The sequence below is a fragment of the Vombatus ursinus genome, unplaced genomic scaffold, assembly GCF_900497805.2.
Source record: "Vombatus ursinus unplaced genomic scaffold, bare-nosed wombat genome assembly UNPS02014768.1, whole genome shotgun sequence".
Taxonomy (NCBI): Eukaryota; Metazoa; Chordata; class Mammalia; order Diprotodontia; family Vombatidae; genus Vombatus; species Vombatus ursinus.
Window position 1 is genome coordinate 5,727,227 of NW_020954546.1, and position 19,143 is coordinate 5,746,369.

A 19,143-nucleotide genomic window follows, 5' to 3' on the forward strand; every position below is an offset into this window, starting at 1 on the left:
GAGGACCCCATAGATGGCCTAATTGTATGGGGTGGGATTCGAACCCAGGATGCCAGACTTTAGGGCCATCATATGTTTTCCATTAGGCTTGGTGATCTCTAGCGGGGAGCCCTCGGAATCCGCCAGTATGGGGTCTAGGCCCACCCAACAGGGTTTGGGTTTCCATTTCTTTGGAAAGCAGAGGTTGGCTGGCCAGGTTCTGAAAGCATCAGCCCGTGAATTCCTGCACCGACCAGGCTCAGGCTTTCCTGGCCCGCTGGCCCGGCCGATGACGTCACGCCTTCTGGGCCCACCCCAAAGCGGCTGGTTTGACCTCTCCCCTCTCCCCCCTCCCCCCTCTCCCCTCCCCCATCCCTCTCCTCCTCCTCCCCGGCCCAGCCCGGCCCAGTGCTGGCAGGATGCTCCGCCCGCACACCTGCTCCAGGGGCTGTGGGTCACGCCTCTCCCTTGGCGGCCCCGAGCCGGCCCCGAGGGTGGGCTGCCTTCCGTGCCCTCCAGGTTAGGGGTCCGCCATTGGGCTGACCGGCTGTCAGCCGGGGCCTCGACCTACCTCCTTTTTGTGGGGTTTGTCTGGACGGCAACACAATAGCGTGGGGGGAGGCCCTCCCCTCGCTGCCGCCCATTGGCTGGACCTCCGCCCTGGCGGCCCCTGATTGGCCGAAGACAGAAACACCAAGCTAGGTTGCCTAGCGATCGCCGAGGAAGCTGATGTGTTAGTCCTTGTTTGCAGCCGAGGATCAGGAAGTAAAGTTGGTGCTTCGTCGGCGCCGGAGAAGTTTCTCACCCCGAAGGAGCGGAGGGTGAACAGGTGTCGTGAGCCAAGGGGAGCCTGACGCCGTCCGGGCCCCGCACTCCGAGGAGCCGCCGCGACGCCAGGTGAGTCCGCTCGAGGCCTCTGCCCGCGGCCGGCCGCCGGGCCGCCTGTTTGCTGGCGGGAGCGAGAGCGGGAGCGGGAGCGGGCTGCGGTGACTTGGTGGTGGGCCGTCGGCTAACCAGCACACACACCCACGTACGTGGCCCCTCCCTAGGCCCCCGCACAGGTCCGCCTGGGAAGTTCTGCTCCTTGGTCACGGTCACACGGGGCTTGAAGTTTCTCGGCCGTGGGGTGGCCAGGACGTAGGCTCCGGCTTCCTGCAGTGCCCGATGCGAGCATTTACCCTGGTCTTCCTCCTCCCTCCTCTTCCTCCTCTTCCTCTTGCAGGTAGGCTTCCCTCCAGCCTGCTGGAATGACCTCACGTGTGTGCCTACCTGGGACATATTTTGCATAAGAAACCGCATTGTGAGGGATTCGACCTTACATCTTCTTCCCCTTTAAGTGTTGCTTTTCCATTTTCCTTGTGTGCAGTCGGTATTGAGGTTCCTCCGAAGCACAGCGTGGCTATTTTAGCGTACAGTGCCCTCCAAGAAAGGACAGGGTCCTGGATGAGGTGCTGAACCTGGGAATCGGAGGCCCCCCTCCCCCCAGATCCAACTTCTGACACGTGGGCACATCACTGAGGTCAGCTGCAATTTCCTCTTAGTCCCTACCTCGAAGGATTGTTGTGAGGCTCAAATGAAAGAATCGAGCAGTAGGTAAATGCCACACCTGCTGTTGTTGGTAACTGTGTAACCTTACCCAAGTCACTTTACCTCTCTTGGAGCTGGCCTCGTGATCCCTAGAAAAGCCCTCTTTTAGCTCTAAGGCCTGTTACGTAGGGAAGTTTCCTTCGACCTTCAACTAAAGAAATATTTCGGTTCACGGCTCACTTGCACTCTTATTCTCACTTATTGGGTAGTCACGGTGACATACCTGTATGTGAATGGCCTGCCTATCATTACCCTTCTCCTTACACCTTTATTTTTCTAATATAGTCTGATGGCAGCACTTTTCCTTCAGATTTGAAGAAAATGCCACACATGAACCGTGGGGAGATCCTGTGGTATGAGTTTTTACAGTATCAGAAATGGATTTGTTGTGATGGAACAACAAACATTAACCAAACTCCTACTATGCACAAGGCATGGGCAGTACTAGACAGAAATGAAGCAATTCCTGTGTTTAGATCCTTATATTTTATTGGAGAGCTATAGCACATGCACAAATACAATACAGAGTAATTTGAGGCATGGGTGAGCATTAGCAGGTGAGGAAGTCAGAGGAAGTCTTAGGGAAGGAGGTGGCGTGGGAGCGTGTCTTTGAAGGTGTCCTGGAGGACGGAGCACATTCCCGGAATAGGGGATGGCATAGGCAAATGCAAACGGCTGGTGGATAAACACAAGGGAATACTAATAGTGCAGTTAGGATTGAAGATGGAAGATCTATTAGCAGGATAGTAAAATAGAACAGGTGAGAGGCTGGAGGTCCTGAGTCAGGTTGGTGGCTGTGAATAGAGAGAAGGCATTGAGTAATATTATGGAGATAGAATCCAGTTGATGGATATTAGAAGTGAATGAGAAGAGTCAAGGATGACTTTGAAGTTACAAAGCTGAGTAACTCAGATGATGGTGGTGCCCTCAACAGATGTAAATCTCTGTCCACATTCCCATGCCATTTTCTCTTGTGACCAACTGTATGCATTTGCCAACTGGATAGCTAGCTGAGGTTAGTTTAACCACTACTTAGTACAGCGCATAGCACGTAGTAAGTGCTTAATAAATACTTGTTGCCTGACCGACCAACGTTAAGTCTTCACTAGCCATGCAATAAAACAAAGTTGACTAGCCTCCGTGAAGATAGAATTACAACTATGACCTCACATCATTACCACTATGGATGTGCTACAATTCTCATGATTACCCTTGCTTGCAGCCTTGAACTCATCTTTAACTCTTTCTCTCCTTTATCTTCCATATCTAATAAAACACCAAGTCCTATGGATTCCACCATCAAAAATTCTAAATCTGCTGCCTCCTGATCATTCCCACTGCTGTCATCCTAGGCCAGACCTCTTCACCTGTAGCCCAGGCTGTTGTAGTAACCTTTTCTGTCTCTCTTTCTTCATTCTTTTTTTCCCTTCTCCAGTTCATCCTGCACACCACTGCTAGATTAACTTTCCTACTTCACAGCTCTGATCCCTTTACTTCACACAGAAACCACTGTCTATCAAAGTTCAAACCTTGTAGTCTGGCTTTCGAGAAACGTTATATGCAATCTGGTTCTAGCCCACCTTTTCAACTTTATCTCACATTGTTCCCCCATCCTGAATTCTAAACATCAGCCAGACTGTGCTGCTTGCCCAGGCCTGGAGTACATCCCATGCTTTCCCACTTTTGCTCATGCTGTTCTCCTTCTGCTTAAATGCCCGTCTCTTCATCTCTGCCTGTTGAAATCCTGTCCATCTTTTAAGGCTCAGTCACCTCCTTCGTGAAGCCTTTTCCATTACTCTGTCTGCTCTAAAGTGAAGTTTTCCTTCAAATAAATGTCATAGAACCGTTTTGGTTTTTACCTCTTTCACATGCTTTTATATTAAATTTTTCTGTTGTAGCTATTTGAGTCTGTGTCTTATTTCCCCTACTAGAATGTCAGCTTCTTGAAGACAAGTGTTTCTTACTTATTTTTGGATCTTTCACAGTACCTAGCAGCCAGGTGCCTAAAAGTGTCTATTAGATGAATGAATGAACTATGTTAATAAGTCAAGCTGCCTATCCTTTTTAATTTGTAGATGCAGTGTGAAGGATATTTTGCATTAGGTCATAGAAGGTTCACACTTAAGCTTTAGACAGGAAGGATGGTGTATTAATCATAAGGATATTATCTGGTTGAGCAGTGGGCTTCATGGTTTGATCTGACTTGTTATATGAAGAAACTGGGTCGTTGCGCCTCCCCCCCTTTTTAACAAAGGCATATTTATTTTATTTTTTTAAATGAATTTGAATGTTTTTCCAATTACATGTAAAAACAATTTTTAACCATTGTTTTTTTGCAGTTTTGCCTTCCAAATTCTTCCTTCCTCCCCTCCCTCATCATCGGTAAAGCAAGCAGTTTGATAAAGGTTATACATGTGTAGTCTGGTCATTGCCTTTTTAAAAGCAAATAGGATTTTCCAATTTCATTGTTAAAAACTTCCCCTTTCATTCTATTGTCAACTTAAATTTCTACATATTTCTTGTCTTATATAAGACATATATAGAGATATATATTGAGAGATATTTGAGCATATATATACATCTGTATGCATTTGTGGGTGTCTATTGAGTTTTAGGGGTTTAGGGGTGCAGGGACCCCAAAATCACAACACACAGGTCCTGCATGAAAGAATTTGACCCAACCTTTCTTTCAGCCAAAGACAAGGTTTATTAGAACACCCACCATATTGGCCAGACTCTTAAGGAGTCTGAATGTTAATGAGCTATTGGCTAGATTATAAGAATCTGAGCACCTTAACAGAGGCATGATGGACCATATATACAGAAAGACTGTGGGAGGGATCTAGGAAGGATCTTGATGGCAGTGACTGGGAGATTGAGAATGGGGTCTAGATAAGGGCTAGGGTAGGAGGTAGCCAGAGGCCATAGGGAGGTAAGACAATGAAGCAATGGGCTAGGTCAAGGGTAACCGAGAATTGGGAGATTGGGCTTGGCTATAATGAAAAGCCAGTTGATAGGATCACAGCCTCAGGGGAATTCCAGATACCTCCTTGATCAAGTGGGAGAATTCAAGGAGAATCCCCTTAGACGAATGGAACCCAAACTTTCTTTGGGGTCTCAGCTTGGGGCCTATACCCCATCATCTCTGTACACACATACATATGTATACAACCACACACATACACACACACATATATGTATAAGTTTTTGTCCAACCTCCCCTGGGACAGGTGAGAATGTCATCTTTGACTCACCGAGGCCGGCGGCGAGCTGAGGTTGGCAAGAACTCTGAAAAGAAGTTGGAAGGTGAGGAAGACTCCAACCAAGAAAGAGGTCTGGATAATGATGACTCCGGGGACTCGAAGGATATTCGCCTCAACCTTATGGAAGAGGTGTTGCTCCTGGGCCTGAAGGATAAGGAGGTAATGGAGTTCAGGTATTGATCTCCGTGTGCATGATACATATTAGTCATATTAATATTGAGACGTTTAAGAGAAGTAAAACTCTTGGGATTTTTTTTTGCCAAGCATGACTTTTGTGCTCCACAATATGGGAGCTCCAGGAGCCTCTGATAACTGAGGCCTATAAGATGATATCCAGAGGTATAACTAACTGAGAAACTCCTCCAAAGTCTTAGATTTTGTGGGTGAGGAAGGCTTAATGTACATCCACTTGCGCTGGACACAACTGTTGATGAAACAATTCACCATTAACAAACCAGAATTAATTATCTGCTCTGGAGAGAGTCTATTGTATCGATGGCTTCTTCTTGAGTTCTGAAGGAAACTGTTCTTGCATTGAAACAAGGAAGGGGTTAAGAATAGGTAGAGCCCTATAACTTTTTGAATGTTATGGATTCTTTTCTTCACTTAAGTTTAAATAGTCTCATTTGGTGAGGATTTGGATTTTGTTTGGTTTTTTAAAACAATTTTAACTTTCCTCTTCCTGCTGTGTTTTCCCTTATCGTGACAGAACATTTATTATTAGTCATATAATGCTTTGAGAGGTCAAGCTTTGGGTGTGAGATTCTTCCTCCCAATAGGACATTTTCCCCTCTATTATCATTTAAATCCTTGTCTGGGTCTCAGTTTCCTCAGGTACTTTTTTACCTTTCACAGAAGGGGACTAGAAGTATATATCTAGAAAGTATTTGAGTATCCTCTGTGTAAATACGAGAACACTGTATTATTGATAGATGTTGATATTTTCTTAAGAGTGAAATATTGCTTCAACATTGATTTGAATTGAAAATACTGAATTTACCTTGTTTTTTTTTAAAAAAAAAAAAAATCTCTTACTGCTATTTGACCTGAGCTGAAAGGCAAAATAACATGGCCAACATTGGAGTGTTTCAGGGTACTTAGGGAAACATCCCAGGTGGTATCGTGTATCCCTTGGCTTGGATTCTTTGGTATAACCAAGGAGAGCCCTGGTTACATCTTTGGCTTGTAATTACACTCTCATTACTTCCCATTTCTCAGGTGAAGCTGCAGGCCTTTTATGTGGAACGTTGTTGTTACCTTAATATCAGGCAAGTGCCCTGTATGTGCATAGAGAACATACATAAAAAGGCTCTTGGGCAACTCTATGCCCACTGGGGGTTTATAGCCTTTTCCTTAAATAAAATTAATAGGTTTGTTAATTGCATTCACAAAGGAGTTATTTATTTAAAGGTTCCAGTTACCTCTTTCTTTTCCCTCCTTCTCCTCCCAGCTAGCTGAGAAAGTTGAATTTCGGATCTGTATTACAAAAGAAATATTCAGTACAAATCAATTGAAAAAACAAAACTCCATTATATGATCAGAGTTAGCCGAAAAAGTTGGATTGGGCTCTTATATTATATAAGAAAATTTTAAATAATAAATTAAGTAAACAAAGCTCCTGATTGGGAAGGATATTCGGAGTGCTATTTAGGATTGGATAGAAATCTGGTTCCTGGGACCCCTTAGCCCAGTGGCCAGAACACTTCTCACAAAGTATATAGAAGTGAATACTAAAGAGATTTATTTGTTCACTGTGAGTGGCTGGCTTCAGCCCTGGTGGGGGCAGGGTCAATTCATTTCCTGCTGACCTATGGATGCTCAGATTTATACTAATGCTCTGAGACCACCCTTATCTGATCTTGTCTTTGTATATATTTTTACACTGGTGCCAGTAGGAATTTTACAGCAGGGGAAAAGAGGACCTTACACAACTGTTGAGTCACAGGACAAAGGTCTAGGGCCAGTTGGAAGGGGAAGCCACATAAAAAAGCATCTATAAAACACTTGAAAATTTTAAGCACCGTACGTGATGTCAGAAACACCAATACTAACTGATGATTGTACCTATAAAATTGGGAGGGATCTAAGAGAGCTTGGAGTCCAGTCCTTTCATTTAATGAAAGAGCTGAGAAGTCTGCTGAGGACGGGCAGGTCAAAAGGGGTTCATAAAGTCATGGAGGAGGATGGAGTCTAAGAGGTCAGTTTGGAAAAGTGCTAGATTCAAATCCTGATTTGGGCAAGTCACTTCACCTTTCCAGGCCTCGGTTTCCTCATTTGTAGAATGAGAGGTTGGCCTAGATGGACCCTCCGGCTCAAAGTCTGTGATCATCAGTTAGTATTTAGTGTTTGCGATGCTTTGATCCTGTCATCTGGCTGCTCTCCTTTCCTTCCCTGTGCAGGAATCCCCTGATAAGTGATCATCTAACCTCTAAGCAGGTCTGCTGTGTACACACCGCCCTGAATGTAAGCAGGCAGTAGTTAAATGGCCAGTGAATTGAATTAACCGTCTTTTGGATTGCTCTAGTTGGCTTTCAAAGGGAAGTTCATAAATAAGGTTTTTTATCTTAGTTAACTTGCAGTGCAGAAAATATGAGAAAAATGTATAGGCATTTTTGAATCAGAGTATTTAGGACAAAGTATTCTAATGTACCTAAACGTTACCAATTCCAAATGGCCAGATACTTGCCTTTCCTATCTCTGCAAATGTGTAAGTTAGGTGGCATCTGTACTTTTGCTACTGATCTTCCAAATTACTGACTTAATGAATATTCATTCAACAGATATTAGTGAACTTAAGACAACTATGTATCTGGCTAGGCCTTTGGACTTTATCCTATGAGTAAAGGGGTGGGGAGCTGTGAGTGGAGTGACCATTGCAGCTTTTTAGGCAAGAGAGCACCATGACTAAATTGGAAGAAGCTCATTGAAGTTCTTTAGCCAAATCCAGCCATTGCCTGTTGTTAGGATTTGTTACTCACTATGTTCATTCTCTTTGGCCGAAGCTACTGGTTGTGTGGTGTTGGGTGTTTGGTATCAATCATGTAAGGGTAGACACTAGACCTGTGATTTCATGGTGTAAGAAACTTCCTCAGCCAATTGTAGGTCAACATTTTGGCCCAGTTTGTAGTCTTAGAGAGCTTCCTAGAGCAATGAGGGGTTGAGTGAATTGCCTCAGGTTACTTACACTCCCCACTAAGTGTCAGAGGCAGGCCTTGAATCCAGGCCTTTCTGGATCGCTAAGCTAATTGCGCCAAGCTATTACGTCGTTGCCTGTCTATCAGTTACATACTTGAACAAATATGAAACTTTCTTTCCATGGAAAATTTTATAACTCAAAAGACTCATCTTTAAGATAATTTTGCTAATGATTTCCATATTACTGTGGTCAGAACCTCTGCTTAGAAACAATATTATTTAATGTCACTAGAAATTAAATTTAGATCTATATTTTAAAAGCCTAGAAGACAGATTTTTCAGATAATTATTGACCTCAAAGAAGACCTCACTTCAAGAGGTTAATTTATTCAGTTCTCTCCCAGATGGATTCTATAGCTATCTTCTCTTTTCTTAGAAATCTGTAATTTAGAAGATATACCACAACTTTCCTTGAAAATATAAATTCCTGGCTTAGATTCTTAAAATCTAGGTGCTGCTCACTAATGTTCCGACTCCTTAAGAGTCTGCCCAATATGACTATGTTCTAATAAACTTTGTCTTCGGCTGAAAGAAAAAAAAGAAAGAAAGAAAATATAAATTCCTTTATGATATATTGGGAAGTTCAAATACAGAAAAACACCTTTGAACAATTTGGTATTACCTCAGACAAATAGCACTTGGCATCAACGAAAACACTAACCCTGGGTACCAACCTGGCCAGCGTAAAATAGATTCATTTCCTGTTGAAATGTCAATATGGCCTTTGTTAAGAATTCTCGATATTGAGCTTTCATTGGCTCACTGATATTTAGTCATGAAGTCGTGGGATTCTGTAACTGATAATTTATTAGAATCTATATTTTCTAGATAAAAAGGTACCCATAATAGGAATTAAGTGAAGTTTCTTGTCTTAATGATTTTGGGGGAGGATTCTTTTAACCTCTTGAAATTACAGTGCCTGGCTTGGCTATTCATTTATAATTTCATTAATATAATAGAAATGCATTGAGCATCTACTACATACCAGTCACTGTGTTTAATTTCTTCTTTTGTTCATTGGAAAAATAGAATGTTAATGTAACTCTGTGTCACTGAAATGCAAATGGAATAGCCACAAGTTTTCAAAGACGTATATTCTGGAAGTAGTAGGCATTTTAGAAAACTGTTAATTAAAATTTTTAAACCAAATCCCAAATAGGACTAGATAGGAATATTTTTAAATTAAGTTAATGCTTTATCATTTTGACTAATCTTGCCCATAGAAAAAAGATAAAAATTTTTGAAGAGCCTAAGAACTCGGGAGTATGGAATGTAGCGCAAGCTCTCAGACGTGGTCAGCCTATCTATCCGACATATTGAACGGTTTTGGGTTTTATGTTTTGTTTTGTTTTGTTTTGTTTTATATTTGTAACCATGGAAGCCTCAATGGGTGGAGAAAAGTATATATATGGAAATAAATGTGATGTAAAAACAAAACACATCAATAAAATTTGTTTTAAAAGTGGAAAAAAATGAATGTTTACACTATTGATGAATATAAAAAATAAATGATGAAAGAAATTAGACAAGGTCAGTAAGAATTTTACTTAAAATTGTGAAGATAATGCTCCCAGCCTTGACATTATACTTGATCAGGATATCCTCTTGCTAGGAACATTATTGTTAGTTCCTTGGGAAATCTGAGGTGACTAGTTTTTTTGTGAGTCTTTCAGCCAACCTATAGCCATTATGTAAACAACTTGTTGGAAAGAATGAATGAAATATAAGCTCTCTCTAAAGGTTAGGCTTTTTTCTGTATTTGAATTTCCTGACATTATAAGACAGTTGAACTTTGTGTTTTCAAGGACCTTTTAATTTAATAGTAAAATGAGTAATACTTCTCCCAGGGATTAAAATAGCTGTAACTATCGTTATTGGCTTGGAAGACTTGTTTGTCAAGTTGTTCTGTATGGTCTGTGGAGTTCTACTATTTGGTTATTATGCTTCATAGAATTATATTGAAAAATGTTATTAGGCCCATGACATATAACAAAAGGATCATTGGCCTAATAGCTCAAAGGCTAAAGGCTTATCTTATTTGTAGAATAAATATAGTTCAGATGAACTAACTCTTCTTTGTTTCTTCTTCAGAGTACCAGCTCTCTTCTTGATCTAACTTTGGCAGTGAGGAAAAAGCCCTCATGCTCCTTGTTTTTTGGCTGGGATTGAGAGCTTAGAGCACTGGGCCTGGAATCAGGAAGACCTAAGTTCAAATCTGGCCTCAGAAACTTATTAGCTATGTGTCCCTGGGCAAGTCACTTCACCTCTGTTTGCCTGTTTCTTCCACTGTAAAAATGGGGATAATAACAGCACCTACCCCACAGAGTTTTATCTCATTTGTGAATGAGATGACATTTGGTACACAGCAGGCACTTCACAAATGCTTGTTTCCCTTCCCTTTCCAATCCCCTTATGATGATGTGACCATTGAGTCTAGGAACTTGCTATAGGGCTATTTTATTCCTGCCACCTTACTATTAAAGATGACATGCTCCTAAAGACGTCATCTGTCACCTATCTTTGTCCTTCTTGCTAAGGCAAGGGAGCTGTTCAGGCTTTTTAACTCTTTTGAGTAGAACTCCCACGAATTTTATGCCCTGGGGTAGCTTCATGTGTAATCTAGTGGTTTAATCGTATGTTCTGTAAAGCAGTAAGGACATAAATCCTCTACAGTGACCTTCATCTGATAGCTTTTTCACGAGCTGTTTATCCTAGGCTATTGTTGCTCTGATTCCCAGCTTCCCAGCTTGTGGACCCTTCACCCCTGTATGCCATGGGATCATGGTAAGGAGTCCAACCATCGGTTCACATACGAACGGTTTGTCATTTTTAATCATTACTTAGCTCCAACAAAATAGGCACCATGACTCTATATAGTAAGTAAGAAAACAACTGGAGACCGAATAAATAATATCGGAAATGTTTTACTATTTTTCGGATATAAAATCTCACCCTTTTTTTGGTCAGAGCCTGTGATTTCATTGGTGTAAGTAATGCCTGTGGGGAATCCTCCTCTGTAGATGTAGCTCAGTCACTCCCCTGCAATGTCTAGTCTTAAAGTGGTCCCCAGAGCATTGCCTTTCCCAGGTGTATCTGGGATACACACTCAATTGTATCCCAGGAGGCATTTGGGTCAGGTCTTCCCATTCATTCCAGGGTCGGCTCTTTATCCACTATACATACCATGCTGCTTTTTTTAAGAATTGTGACTAAATCCATATTAAGTTTTCATCACCTTGTATTTTCTCAATCATTGGATACTCAACTACTCTCGTGGGGTTTTGAGAAATTATTTGACAGTAATAAGGCCCTTTTACTCAAAACAGTTTGAGAACCCTTGCTCTAACGTTTATTGTCTTGGCATGCTCACTTGTGGCATGAGACCTTAAGATTAAGCCAAAGTCAAAGTTTGGAAACTGATAGTCACTGTCTAAAGTGATGTCCAGAAGATAATCCCACCATCATGGGCAGAACTTGGGAATATTGCCTTCTGTTCTGAGGCCATGTTATAGAAAGAGGTGCTTTGGATTTTGAGGGCATCCAGAGTAGGATGACCAGGATGGTAAAGGGACCTAAAATCATGTCACATGACAAACAGCTAAAGGACTAGTAGTGTTTAGTATGGAGAAGGGAAGCTTTGGGGGAGCAGGACAGCTTCCTTCAGGCAATCAAAAACATTTAGCATCTGGTGGTATAGAGGATAGAGTGCTGGCCTGGAGCCGGGGGGGTGGCAGGGGGAGGCCTGGGACACACAACTCATCTTCCTCAGTTCAAATCTGGCCTCAGACACTTCCTTGCTGTATGACTCTGGGGCAAGCCATTTCACCCTGTTTGCCTCAGTTTCCTCATCTGTCAAATGAGCTGAAGAAGGAAATGATGGCAAACCACTCCAGTGTCTCTACCAAAAAAAAAATCTAAATTAGGTCACAGAGTCTGAAATGACTGAACAACAAACAAAAATGAGGAAGGCATTATGCTAGATTCTGGAAATACAAAAATGAAAATGAAAAAATTGCTACTCTCAGGGAGCTTACATTTTGTCAGGAAAAAATATCTAAGTTTATAAAAATAGATATATGGTAGTTTGGGGAAGGGAGATGATAATGCACAGTAAGCCTAGAAAGGCAGCTTGGAGCTCAATTGGGAAGAGCTTTAAATGCCAAACAAGCCTGTATTTGGTCCTAGATGTGGGAGCCAATGGAGTTTATTGAGAAGAGAACAACATGGTGATGACTGTGTGCATTCAGATTATCACTTTCCAGATATTTGAAGTACAGTAATCTGAGGAAAAAATCGTCTTAATTTTTTGTGGATCCAGAAGACGGAACCGAAACTGCTGCTTGGAGATCAGAGTCATTTTCCAAACTTAAAAAAGAAAGAAAGAAAGAAAGAAGAAAAAAAAAGATCTAACAAGTAGGACTGTCCAGAAATGAAAGGGAGTGCCCTAGAAGCAGGTAGTAAGTCTTCTCACTTATCAATCAGCCATTGTCCAGGGTGTGACGGAGAGCATTCATGGTGTGGGAAGTTACGCCAGATAACCTCCGAGGACCCTTTCTCTCCTACGGTCCTGTAAGAGGCCTCAATGCTCTAGTCTGCTCAGCGTGAACAAGAAGGGCACGTGAGGAAATGTCTAGCTACTAATCACAGCTTCAGAGATGAGAGTAGAAGGATATCCTCCTGGCAACAGTGCTGCAAGTACCACCTGGGAGACTCAACTGAAAAAAATGCACTTTGGTGACCTCTCCTTCACCCCATGTCACCAGCAAAGCATTCATTTAAAAGGGGATCAGAGGAAGGAATGTTTTTCCTTTTGTTAAATTTCATTTTTTTAAATAATATTTTATTTTTTCCCAGTTGCATAGAAAAATTTTTAATATGTATTTTTTAAAATTTTGAGTTCCAAATTGTCTCCTTCCCTCTCCCCAAATTGGCAAGCGATTTGATATAGGTTATACATGTGCAATCATGTAAAACAGCGTTAAATCTCTTTTCTAACAGCTGCATTTACAGGCAAACTAAGACACGGTGAATGCTAATGGATCATCCAGGGCATCATAACTTTAGTGAAAGAATGAAAGCAGGTACCCCTTCTAGAATTTTCCTGAGATAGAAAATAGAAGGCTAAGCATTATGATGGAGTGAACAGAGAACCTCAGGAAGACCAAGATTCCAGTCCGACATCTTATACCTGTTGGCTTTGTGACCCTGAGCAAGTCCCTTAAACTCTCAGTGAACTAGACAATTTTCCAAGTTACTGTTAATGGGATCTTTCTTTTCTGAGTGGTCCCAGTATTAATGAATTCACAAGTCCACTTTCTGTCCCCTGTGAAATGGAAAGATACTAGAGATTGTTGCTTATGGCTGCCTGCAGTGCAGTTTCTTCTCGTTAAACTAAGCTCCTTAAGGAAAGTGACTTCTTTTTTCTTTGTCCCCTCAGCATCTCTCACAGTGCTTTACACATAGAGACTGTTGAATTATTGAATTGAACTATCTAACAGGGTGGGTGCTTAAGTGCAGCCCTTTGACTGAATCCAGACTTCACAGACCAAATTTAGTTTGGATTCAGTCAAAGGGCCACACTTAAGGACTTAGAGGGCCACATGTGGCCTTGAGGCTGCAGGTTCCCCACCCCTGGTCTAGGAAGTACACAAATTAAAATTATTATTGTATTACTGGCTTCCCTTGGCAGCTACTACTTTTATCTGTTCCTACCTAGCCATAGTTATCCATGGAATAAAGAATGAAAGTGACAAGTGTCACCAGAAACTCTAGATGGGAAAAATACTAAGCTAAGGTCTTAATTTTTGTTCAGTAATCCGTAAACTCTGTTCCCGTTTCACTAGTAGCAGGCTAGTATAGGTTTTTCTCTTCCATAACTGTTGTCAATAATCACCATCAGGGGCAGCTAGTGGTGCAGTAGATAGAATGTTGGACCTGGAGTCAAAAAGACCTGAGTTCAGATTTGGCTGAGTGACTCTAGGCAAGTCACTTAACCTCCCATTTGTCTCCATTTCCTCAACTGTAAAATGAGGATAATAGTAGAACCTACATCCTAGGATTGTTGTGGGGGTCAAATAAGATTTTTACAAAAAGTGCTCAGTGTAGTGCCTGACACATAGTAGGTGCTGTGTAAATGCTTACTCCTTTCCTTCCTCCCACTAATACAGCATTCCTTACCTTGGCTTTCAAGGCTTTTCCATCAGATGCCTCCATCTGTCAGCCCTCATCTTACAGTACTTCCCAACATGAATCTTTTATTTCAGTTTTGTTATTCACAGAAAGCATATGTTTCGTCTGTGGCTTCTTTTTGTTCATGCCTTTACTGCCCCTTCCTGAATTTCCTTTCCTCCTTTTCTCCATCAGGTATAATCCTACAGTTCTTTTGAGGTCCAGTTCAAGTCTCAGCTCCTCCTTGAAACCTTGAGCTTCTTCTGTAATTGTTGATTTTTCTGTTCCCTAAATTTCCGTGGCCCAAGTCTGTAGCACACAGTATTGAGCTTATTTAAAGATACTTGTATTTGTTCTCTGAGGGACTTCTGGATGGTACAATGAATAGAGTGCTGGCCCTAGAGTCAGGAGGACCTGAGTTCAAATCCAGCCTCAGATACTTACTAGCTGTGTGTCCCTGTGCAAGTCACTTAACCCTGTTTGCCTAAGTTCCTCATCTGCAAAGTGAGCTGTCAAAGGACATGGCAAACGGCTCCAGTGTCTTTTCTAAGAAAACCCCAAATGGAGTCACGGAGAGTCAGACATGACTGAAAAAATGACCTACCAACAACAAAGTCGTTCTCTGGTTGTGTCTTAATTATTAAATTGTAAATTCCTTGAGGGAACGCTCCACGGCTCCTACTTTGTTTTTATCGCCCCTGTTCTAGTAATGGCACACAGGCTCAAAATTTCAAAAGCAGCCGTATTCTATGCTTGCTCCAATTGAAAGTAATAATATGGCTTGCCCATTGAGCAACTGATCAATAATGGAATTACCATGATACCACATGAAGTAGTGGATATTTTGTTTGCTAGAGAAGAACCTGACCTGAAGTGATTAGTATTTCTGTTTTCAGGCATGGCTTCAAAATGTGAACGGCCTCCACCATATGAAAGTGTTAGGGGCATGTTGTGGCTATTGATACAGCAAAAGAGACTGAGCAGGAATGGTAAGACAGGTAGGAGGGAAGACCAAGAGAACAGTGTCATCAGAATGAATCCACGTGTAAAGTACTGTGCTAAGCCCTAGGGAGACAAATAGAAAGACTAAACAGCCCCTGCTCACAAGGTGCTTACAGTCTAACTGGGAACAGAACTTACAAACGTTACGTACAGATAAGATATACGCAGGATAAATTGGAAGTAGTCTCAAAGGGAAGGAACTGGCATTAAGGTAAACCACAAAGGGCCTTTTGCACAAGCTGGGATTTCAGCTTGAAGGAAGTCTGGAGGTGGAGACGAAAATGAACATTCCCAGTATAGGGGACGGCCCATGAAAAAACATGTTGAATGTGTTTGTAGGTGCTAAGGAAGGAACCAGGAAAAGACTGAAAATTAGAAGGAAAGGAGGAGGGTCGATAGAGGGGCCAGTCTGCTTGGAAAGACATGAGAAAATGGCACATGTAGAGGCATTGACCTTGGCCAGGAGAAGAACCAGTTCATCAGTATCCTGGGGGTGGGGAGAATAGCAGAGTAACCCTGGGTTGGAACTCGACCTGGTGTGAGTAGCAGCGGGTCAGTGAGTAAGGGTTTCAAGAGTAGCACATAATGTAGAGGTGAACTGGATAAAAGGTTCTGGAATGAGAAGGCAAGGGAATAGAGTCAGAGCAGGGATGATGGCCCATGCAACACTGAAGGGCCCAGAGATTAGGGAGATGAGTTGGTTTAAGTCCCTTCCACTAAGGCATTGACCCAAAGAACTGCCCGGGTGGAGCTGGAGAAGACTCAAGGACGACAGATAGCTGCTACAAGTGCTTTAAAGGCATCCTGTGGAAAACGATCGTTCTGCTTGTCCCTGGAGGGCCAAACTAGTAGAAACGAGTGGAAGTCGAGACTGGATGTCAAGAAAAATGCCCCAGTGTAGTGGAGGCGAGAGCTCTGGACTTGGGGTCAGGAGGTCTGTAGGCGGAGTCCTGCCTCGGACATTTCCTTGCTGTGTGATGCTGCACAAGGCAGTTCATCTCTGGGGTTGGCCTCAAGGGCCTGTGAGGGCCCTTCCAACTCCAAATCTGTGATCACACGATGATTAGAACTTGTTGAAAGTAGAAACCGTTCCTGCAGGAGAAAGCGGCTCCCCCTTTTTAGAAGTCTTCAAGCAAAGGCAGGATGACTTGTTGTCCCTTGGGCCAACTTTCAAATATGACTTGTGCTGCATGGCCACAGGTGTCTTCCAGCTCTGAAATTCTGTGAGTGAACTGAGATTGTATATATGTGTAACGTTACAGAACTTTAAACGCCCTCTGTATATGTTAGCAATTACCTCTTATCGTTAGCCTGTGAGGGTATGTTCTGAGGGCAGAAATACAAGATACACTTATCTGAAAAAAAAAATCTCTCCAATATCCTCTAAATGATAGCTTTTTGAGTGAAAGAGAATAGAATTTCATTTGTTTTCCTCAGCCTTTACATATGAAAACACAAGGACTGGCTTAACTCACAGGAATCACTCATACTTTGCTAGTTATTGGCTTTGGAAGTTCACTCTTGGGAATTATTATGACCAGGCCAGAGGATGAAGCAGAAGATTTGTTTTCCATTCTTCAGGATAATAGGAGAATAAAGGAAAGAATCAGTCATTCTCTTTTGAATTATCATGGATTTAATCGGACAAGTATTTTCATGTTCCAGTGCTTGATGCAATCAGGACAGTGTCATCTGCAGATAGAAACAATTGGAGAACTCCACCATTGCCAAATCTTTCTTTGTATTTTCTCTCCGATGAGGCCACCATAGTGCAGGCCCTCATCACTTCATGCCTGGATTATTGCAGTATGTGAGGTGCGGAGAGGATCTGGCTGCCCCAGGTCTCTCCCCACTCCAATCCATCCTCCAGTCACTAAAGTGATTTTCCTAAATAGTTAGCACAGGGAAAATCACGTGTCATTTCTTTCTTTCCCCCCGCCACTTCAACCAACTCTGATGGCTCCCTGTAGCCTCCAAGATCAAATACCAAATTCTCTGTTGAGCCATCAGAGACCTTTATAACCTTGCCCCCTCCTACCCTTTTAGTCTTCTTACTCCTTACTCTCCAACACGTACTCTTTGATCCAGTGACACTGGCCTCCTGGCTGTTCTATGGCTCTAAGCATTTTCTCTGGCTAGCCCCCATACCTGGAATGCTCTCCTCCATTTCCACTGCTGACTTCCTTGTCTTCCTTTAAGGCCTAACTTAAGTCCCACCTTCTACTGGCAGCTTTCCCCAACCCCTCTTAATCTTCATGCCTTCTTTCTGTTAATTATTTCCCATTTATCCTATTTATAACTTGCTTTGTATATATTTGTTTGCATGTTATTTCCTCATTTGATTTTAAACTCCTTGAGGGCAAGGACTGTCTTTTGCCTCTTTGTATCCCTGGCACTCAGCGCAGGGCCTGGCACATGGTAGACAATAAATGTTTAATTGATTGATTGATCTTTATTCCTACAGTGCTGTGTACTCCAGTTGCTTTGCCTGCATCCGTGACAGAGGGAATCCCCCCTCCGATTTCCAGCTCTCCACTGCTGACCTACCTGATTTCTCAGTGATGAATATAATTCTTACCCAGTCATTCCCTCCCCATCCCAGCAATTCTGAATCCCTAGCTGGCATTATTTAAACTCTGTTCGCCACCCCTTTGGCCCTTCCTCCCCCACCCCATAGTTCACTGTAGAACTTGCCGCTTTATGCTTTCAGAATGCCTGTTCCATACCTGGCTTTCTTCTGAAACCTTTTCCTTCCTCATTCCTTCCATCTTCTTGTTCTGAGATCTGTCTCCATCCTGATGATAGCTTCCCTGGCCACCTTTCCAGCACTCATTGCACTTTCACTCACGTACAGTGTCACCCCACCCCCAGATCACTAGTTGTGTGTGTTTGCGGTGGGGGGGAGTTGGAATACTCTCCGGTTTAAGGTGACAGCTTGCCTTTTACCTGTGGAACGGGCCTAGAAAGGTTCCTCCTTCCTAAGCGGGCAAAGGCAAGGCAACTAACTCCTGGTTCATCAGCAGCTCACACATTCTCCACCACCTTCTCCTTCATTCTTCCTCAGCAGTACACAGAGATGGTCATTGATGTTGTCATTACACACAAATGTTCCACTTCTATGTTGATGAATTATGAAATTTTCCTATCTGATCACAATCTCATGTCAATTCCACCCCTCCTTCAGCCTTGCAACCTCTAACCGTGTTCTTTGCCTTCTCCTCCAGTCCCAACGTGCAGTCCTTTCCCAGGCTACAACCCTTGCACTGACTACACTCTCTTCCCTTCCCCATCTTGACAATTTTAAGTATTTGTTAAAATCTAATTGATTGTAAGTGCCTTCTGTGTGCCAGGCAATGGGCTAGATGCTGGAGATACAAAAGCCTGGCGAAAAAAAAAATGCTTTTTACCTCTGTACCTGTTTGCTTTGGCCTTAATGGACCGCTTGTTGGCACTAAGATTTCCTCAATTAATAAATGCTGTTGTTTTGACCCTGAATCTGGATTTATAAGCCACCAAGACTAATGGTGTGATAGGGATTTCAGTCATTCCATCATGAAATCATCCACTGAACTTGAACAATTTCTAATATTAGTATTTTCTTAATTACCTCATCAGGCCAATGTTCTTTATCCTCAAGTATCTGTGATGGACCCTTGAGAAATAGCTGCCAGCTCTGTGTGCAGGTTAGGATAAGTTGGATAGGATGAGTTTGGATAGACAAAGAGGGGTAGACAAGAAGAGATCTGGGGGAAGCTCCAAAGCACTTATATTTGTCTGCTCCTTCAATAGAACAGATTGGGGAAAAATACCATATTTTTCAAAAAGTGCTGTTTGATGTAATTTTATGAATTAAAATTAGTTACATTTTTTTCAATATTCTTTTTTATCTTTAGGGGGTTGATTCCTTCTTTGAAAATTAAACCAAGTTTCAAGTCAAAATTTTAGAAGC

The 19,143-nt window shown here is 42.4% G+C and overlaps 1 protein-coding gene across 1 annotated transcript in view; it reads left to right on the forward strand.

Annotated features, from left to right (window-relative positions):
- The first annotated feature begins 730 nt into the window (after positions 1 to 730).
- Positions 731 to 19,143, forward strand: part of LOC114043113 (Golgi phosphoprotein 3-like) — a 28,520-nt gene continuing 10,107 nt past the window's right edge. The window contains exons 1-2 of the mRNA XM_027862062.1: positions 731 to 876; positions 4,797 to 4,988. Coding sequence (XP_027717863.1) covers positions 4,803 to 4,988 — 186 coding nt within the window. The 5' untranslated portion in view covers positions 731 to 876; positions 4,797 to 4,802. The remainder of the gene's footprint in view (positions 877 to 4,796; positions 4,989 to 19,143) is intronic.